This window comes from Acipenser ruthenus, chromosome 1, assembly GCF_902713425.1.
Source record: "Acipenser ruthenus chromosome 1, fAciRut3.2 maternal haplotype, whole genome shotgun sequence".
Classification (NCBI taxonomy): domain Eukaryota; kingdom Metazoa; phylum Chordata; class Actinopteri; order Acipenseriformes; family Acipenseridae; genus Acipenser; species Acipenser ruthenus.
The window spans coordinates 113,650,679-113,658,127 of record NC_081189.1 but is presented as its reverse complement, the minus strand read 5'-3'; the positions used below and the strand labels follow the sequence as shown (position 1 = coordinate 113,658,127).

The 7,449-nt window shown below is 49.0% G+C and overlaps 1 protein-coding gene across 2 annotated transcripts in view; it reads right to left on the bottom strand.

Annotated features, from left to right (window-relative positions):
* Positions 1-1,260: 1,260 nt before the first annotated feature.
* The window catches only part of LOC117420589 (RING finger protein 24-like), a 50,116-nt gene continuing 43,927 nt past the window's right edge, over positions 1,261-7,449 (bottom strand). For both annotated transcript variants that reach the window (XM_034034073.2, XM_034034071.3), the window contains one exon: positions 1,261-1,702. In XM_034034073.2, coding sequence (XP_033889964.1) covers positions 1,534-1,702 — 169 coding nt within the window. In that variant the 3' untranslated portion in view covers positions 1,261-1,533. The remainder of the gene's footprint in view (positions 1,703-7,449) is intronic.

Sequence of the window (7,449 nt, the reverse complement as noted above, 5' to 3'; positions counted from 1 at the left end):
AGGAGAGTAGGTAAAGGGGCATATAAAAGCCAGGTCTCTGAATGCAGCAACTCCTGTGCCTATCAACACAGTGATCAATGTGGAAGGACAGTGAATGCCAGTGCAAGATACGTGATACTGCAGGCTTTTTTTTTTTTTTTTTTTTTTTTTAAACATTGTAGTGCCCCATCTCATGAGAACAGCGGGAAATACTACGCACCTGATGCGTCAAATGCTGGGTACTGTCCGATAACTCATTACTTATTACAGCACCTCTTAACAGCTGAGGGTAGGGGGAAAACAGTACTCATTTTGAACCTGACACTGGGCATTCGGCAGTGGCAGATGTAACACAATCTCTTTTCATGAGAGTAAAACAACAGGACCGTACCCATAAAAACACGGTAACTGAAGAAAGGGGAACCTCCGAAATTGTGAAATTGAGCCCTTGTGACTTTGCAGAAGTATATGAGGTGCTAACTCACCCTTACAAATCAGTGTGATTCTAAACCTTAGCATACATTTCCAGCCGCTGTACACAATCCATTTGGTGGATGTCATAGAAGAGTCTCATTGTAATAGATGGTCGAGACACCATGCTTGTAAAACTGAAAAAAAAGGAACGCTTTGTTTAGGTCAGTCTATCTTGAAGCCTCTCCTCCCTCTATTAACACCACACAGCATCCCGGGATCACATCACATCTTTAACTGCCGAAGAATTAGTATTACTACACCTTTTCTTCACTTATTTTTTCAGGGAACACATATATTAGTCAAATCAAATCCTGTTAGATTGCTGTATCAGTTTGCAATATTGCCAGAAGGCAGCTGTATTCTCAATAGGCTGTACAGCAGCACACCATCTATTTTTTTTGGTTTTGATTTTTTCTGATCGTTGAAATATACTGTAATTCTAACTGAGGATCCAACATGCAGAGCTATTTTTGCAGTTGTCAAAAGAGGCTTCAAGAGTTTAATGTTTCCCACTGCTGGCTTGCTTGTTTAGTTATTTTTTATTATCCTTGAGAAACATTTTCCCTTTTTGCTTCTTTTTTTTTCTCTAAATGTCCCAATGTTGCTCTGTACACAGTCAACTTAGTAAAAATAAAAAAAGTAATAATAATAATAATAATAATAATAATAATAATAATAATAATAATAATAATAATAATAATAATACAAAAAACCTGACCTTGCTACTACCATCACAAACATTTACAGTTTAGTCTTTATAAAGTGCTCCTTTATGAAAAAAAAAAAAAAAAAAAAAAAGAAGTCACAATTTTTCTTCTTAAAAAAAAAAAAAAAAAAAAAAAAAAAGTATTTGTTGTGCTGGTTTCCCAAGAAATGTGCTTTGGTTGTGAAACAGTCAGAATGTCCATGCTGCCCCCCAACATTGTCGTCAAGAGCAGAAAAGCGAAGGAAATCCACGAGAGGCAGGAGAAAGCAGCAGATTCACACATTTTGGAAGTCTGCATAGATAAACCAGTTCTTCTTTCTATATTTCTATATGTTTGTTGTTGTTGTTAAGTAAGGCAGTGTCAGCAGTGGGTGCTACACCATGTTCTCCACCCCTGGCAGAGGCTGCTGTGGAGGTCCAGCTTCCTGGGCACTCTGATGCTGTGGGGGTCCAGCCTGGGCACTGTGTTGCTGTGCCAGCTGAAGAACAGGCATGTTGCACAGAGGACACACCTTCCGCACCTCCAGCCACTTAATGAGGCACCTGTGGAATAAACACAATACTAGGGATGAGCACTTTGGTACATTTTTATAAACGTTTAAATGCTATGTAGTGTCAGCATTTAAACGGTTAAACCATATCTACATACACACACTCTTTATATTACATTATGATGTATACTGACAGCCCTGTTTAGTATTTTCTAAGCAAAGAAACCCTAAAAAAGCAAACAATGTTTTAATATTGCAAATACTTAAATACGCATTTTTTGATAGAATAATGTTTTTAGAATAGTTTGTTTCTTAAAAGGTTCATTAAAAAAAAACAACCTCTTGTTTCATTTTTTTTTTTTCTTTTATAAATAACTTAAATATAAGTTACATAAGAAAGTTTACAAACGAGAGGAGGCCATTCAGCCCATCTTGCTTGTTTGGTTGTTTGTTAGTAGCTTATTGATCCCAGAATCTCATCAAGCAGCTTCTTGAAGGATCCCAGGGTGTCGGCTTCAACAACATTACTGGGGAGTTGGTTCCAGACCTTCACTGTGTAAAAAAGTGCCTCCTATTTTCTGTTCTGAATGCCCCTTTATCTAATCTCCATTTGTGACCCCTTTGTTTCTTTTTTCAGGTCAAAAAAGTCCCCATTGTCTATACCTTTTAGGATTCTGAATGCTTGAATCAGATCACCGCGTAGTCTTCTTTGTTCAAGACCGAATAGATTCAATTCTTTTAGCCTGTCTGCATACGACATGCCTTTTAAACCCGGGATAATTGTGGTTGCTCTTCTTTGCACTCTTTCTAGAGCAGCAATATCCTTTTTGTAATGAGGTGACCAGAACTGAACACAATATTCTAGGTGAGGTGTTACTAATGCATTGTAAAGTTTTAACATTACTTCCCTTGATTTAAATTCAACACTTCTCACAATATATCAAATACTTTAGGGATAAAATAGCACAAGATTTTGGAATTGGAAAGAGCAGTGTGACCGATAAAAGATCTGCCTTAGAGATTAAAAAGTTTGCGGTCTTTGATAGTAGGGGTAGGATTTTTGAGAAGTATATTGCTTGAGTAGTTTAGCATTACAATTTCCCCATCCTCCTGTTAAAGCTCCCATAATGCATACAAAACAGCGTCACGAATAAAAACAAAGTGTAGCGTAGTATCAGAACTCGTTATAAATAATTGTCAGAGAAAGAAGGCGAGTGACTGTTTAAATACTGTAAGTTCAGGCCCCTGACTAAGGAAGAGATCGAGGGCATGTACACCATGGAGGCTGACCTCCTTGATGAAGATCTGCCGTAGGAGGATGAGGAGGAGGAGAGTGATCTGGAGGAGCCCCAGCCCAGCACTTCAACTGCAGGGTAGTTTTGAAGATAAATAAATACAGCACAATATGGAAGGTTTTTTTTTTGTCTCCCTCCCTCCCAAATAAAATTCTTAATTTCAAAGTTTTATTTGTAATATATTTTCAAAATAAAAAAAATAAACTAACATTTTACTTGATAACTTGTGTGTTGTTTCTTTATTTTTATACTGAAATCTAATTGTATCTCAAACAGGGCAATAATGTTTCCAGTCTCACTTTTTGGCAAGTTTTAACCCTTTGCCATTTTGGAGGTTGATTTTTGTAAAATACTATGCATTGCAAAACCTTATCTAGCTCTGCAACTGTACAAGGTATTTCAATTTTGATTTCAGATTTGAAATCCTTGACAAATTGTGAAGCTACAATATACTGTAAGTTTTTTTTCTATAAAACTTGGAAAGAGGTTGAAATTTCCAATTTTTAAATGATTTATTAATATTTTACATTTGCCATTTCGGAAGTTAACATTTTGTAAAATACTGTAACGACCCGGACAATTGTATTGTTGCAGGACTTGTTGTCTGTCCCGTTTGTCTTGTCTATCTTTTATGTTATGTGTATTGTAAGGGGGACGGGTCACGCCGTTAGTTGGCAGCGGGAAAAGGGGGACTGCAGACCATGGGTCGATTGGTTGAGCCGGACAGTGGCGGGAGATGAGGGGAGGTTATATAAGGTGGTGGATGAGAGAGACGGGGAGGGGGAGAGAGTGACAGCGACTAGAGAGAGAGATAGCAATAGAGGAAAAAGAAGGGTTTGTTGTTTTAGTGGCGTGAATTCCGGCCCCTGACAGGAATTCTCTGTTTATTAAAATAAAAATTCGAGACCGAGAGTTCCACACTGTCTCCGTGAGTCCTGCTTCATAAACCTGACGAAAACGCTACATTGGTGTACAGAAGCGGGATTATGGCGCACTTGCCTCGGAAAATGAAGCAGGAACCGGCGGAGATGGCAGTTTCACCGCCACTGGGAGGAGACGAGCTGCGTTGCAGGCTGGAGGACCTTGTAGCAGAGCTGAGTGTCAGAGGGGTGCAAAAGACAAGCGCCAGTAGGACCAGGAACAGCGGGGAACGAATACAAGGCGGGAGCCTGCAGGGCGAAACAGAACGAAGGGCCAAGATGGCGGAGGCTGTGATCGGGAGATCTGCCACAAGCGCAGGAGATCAGTGTGTCATCAGCGTCGATAGCGAAGACGGAGCTGCGGCTGAAGCATCACGACGCGTCAAACAGGAGGCAACGTCACAGTGGGGCGGAAGTGGGGCAGAGCACAGGGCCTTGAGCGTCCATGTAAAAAAAATTGTCCAGGAAGAAGTGACGTCATCACCGTGCGCAGGCGCAACATCAGAGCTGCTGGATCAAAACAAAGGGGCCTGCATCAACAAACCCACTTATGATGGTAAGGCCGACTGGCGATTGTTCTTAATACAGTTTGAATTAATGGCGAAATTAGAAGGATGGACTGATAAGGAAAAAACTGTAGGCATTATCACCAGCCTGACCGGTGATGCCTTACCATACCTCCGGTTTATTGATGTAGCTCATGGTGACAGCTACGAAAGTGTGTTGGCACAATTAAGTGACTGTTTTGTGGGGATCCAGGTAGCTAGGCCCCGAGATGGGCCCCGTGCCGACCACGGAAGTGGAAGTAGAGCAAGTGTGAGTGACAGGATGCAGGGGACTGGCCGAAGTACGGTAAAAGCAGGCCGCTATGACGGGACATCGCCATGGGAGGCATACCAGGCCAAATTCAAGATGGCTGCGCTCAACAATGCCTGGAGCCCGACAGAGAAAGCTGGCCAGCTAGCGGCAGCCCTGGACGGGAAAGCACTGCAGGTGCTGCTAGACCTGGGCCCAGACGAGCTGGACAGCTATGATGTTATCGCCATGGCCCTGGACCGCCGCTTTGGGAGAGTAGAGCCTGCTGTCGGCCTGCGCCAACGCCTGGCCACACGGATCAGAGGCCCCGGAGAGAAGTTGGGTGTGCTTGCAGCAGATGTCCTGTACTTGGCCCGGCGGGGGTACCCCGACTACCCGCCAGCCACGCAAGGGGACTTGGCCATGGAGGCCTTTGTCCGTGGCCTGACCCCTAATGCCCTGCGCCAGCAGGTCCGGCTCGCTGCCCCAACCTCCTTAGAGCTCGCCTTGGCCCACGCAGAACGTGTCGAGGCTGTGCTCGAGGAGGGTGAGCGTGACTGGGCCCCTGGGGGAAACCAGCGAGAGGGGAGAGAATGGACCGACCGCCCCAGGCCCACTGCACGTCAAGCCCAAGCAGAAGAGGAGGAGACTGCAGACAGCCACGCTGCTCCTCCCTGGATCTCTGACCTGGCCGCCCTGATCCGAACCGTATCCACACAGGCCCCCCACACGCGCCTGTGCTGGAACTGTGGCAAACCTGGGCACCTACAGCGGCGATGCCCCTCCGCTGCAGCCCCACCCAACCGCTCACCGTCGGAAAACACCAAGGGGCCCGCGTAAGTGGGACAACGTGGGCCCCCCATCCTGTCTCCCATACTTACCACCGTCCACCTGCGCCACACACAGCTGGGGCCCGACCACCAAGCGGGGAGAGGGTGCCCCCCCACTCTCCTGAAGCCACTGACAGCAATCCACACAGACCAGCTGTGGTAGTCGGGAGAACCACCGCAGGGGACTTTTGTCATGTTCCTGTCCAGATTGAGGGGGTCCCCTGTACCGCCCTGGTGGACACCGGCTCCACGGTGACCCTGGTCCGTCCCGATGTGCTCCCAGAGGGGGTCCGGCTGGAACCCACAACTGTTCAACTCCGCACAGTCACTGGGGAGCTGACGCCTATGAAAGGGAGGGGCAACCTGGCCATAGAAGTGGCTGGGCGGACAGTACATCACCCTGTCTGGGTAGCAGCTGTCCAGGATCCCTGCATACTGGGTCTGGACTTCCTGCGCTACACAGGCGGGCAACTGGACCTCCGAACCGGGACATTGCACTTACAAGGGGGCCCGGCCCTGGCCTTGGCCTATCCGGAGGGGCGAGCCTTCCCGCCGGGGCAGCTGGGCCGTGACCGGGACCCCTTTGCTCGTCAGGGCCAGACTGCTAAGAGAGGGGAGCTAATGAGCCAGCCATACCCACTGTTACACCGCCATGGCCCACGCCACTCCACGTTGGGTCGGGGGACCTCAGCCCTCTCCCGGACCCCACCACGCCAGCGCGTACTGACCCCCTCGCCGACCCCTGCCCCCAGGGGCAACGCAGCATTCCGACGGGCCCAGCGTCGGAGAGGACTTCCACTCCCACAGCCCTCCATGCCAGCCCAGGGGACCTCAGCCCTTCCCTGGGCCCCCAGCGGCCAGGGACGGAGACCCTCCTTTTCCAAGCCCCCATCAGTAGCAAAGACGACCGCGTCAGCCCCAAGTTTGTCTGCTCCCCCCCCAGGTACTATGGAGGACCCCACTGTTGCCACAGTGACCACAGTCTGGAGCCAGAATTGTGAGGGGCTTCACCTGGAGCAACAGGCCCAGCTATGGGAGCTGTTATTGACCTACCGCCATAGCTTCGCTACCAACCCTGAAGACGTCGGCCGGACACACATGGTCCAACATTCCATCGACACAGGGGAGGCCCGGCCCATCAAGCTGCGGCCCCGCCGCCAACCACTGGCCCGCCAGGAGGCTACAGAGGAGGCACTGAAGGAGATGCGGGAGGCTGGAATCATTGAGCCCTCCGACAGTCCCTGGACATCCCCGGTGGTCATGGTTCCGAAGAAAGATGGCAAGTGGCGCTTCTGTGTCGACTACAGACGCCTGAATGATGTCACGGAGAAGGACTCCTACCCCCTCCCCCGCATCGACGAGTCCCTGGACCTGGTGGCCGGGTCGAAGTGGTTCTCCTCCCTTGACCTAAGGAGTGGCTACTGGCAGGTGGCCCTGTCCCCGGCTGCCCGACCCAAGACTGCCTTCTCCACTGGCCGAGGGCTCTGGCAGTTCACCGTGATGCCGTTCGGACTTTGCAACGCCCCCGCAACATTCGAGCGACTCATGGAAAAAGTGCTGGTCGGCATGCCCCCTACAGAGTGCCTGGTGTACTTGGACGACCTGCTGGTCCATGGTAAGACCTTCCAGGCGGCCCTGGCCTCCCTGCGAGAAGTGCTCCGACGAGTCACTGAGGCAGGACTGAAGCTACACCCTGAAAAGTGCCAGTTCTTGCGCAAGGAGGTTACCTTCTTGGGTCATCGAGTTGGAGAGGACGGTATCAGTACGGAGCCCTGCAAGGTCGCAGCAGTCAGAGACTGGCCTACCCCCATCAACCTCCGCCAGCTGAGAGGCTTCCTTGGACTAGCGTCCTACTATAGGAGGTTTGTGCAGGGCTTCGCCACCATCGCTGCCCCCTTACACTGCCTCCTGCGTAAGGGTGAGCCCTTTGAGTGGACCCCGGAACGTCGGGAGGCATTC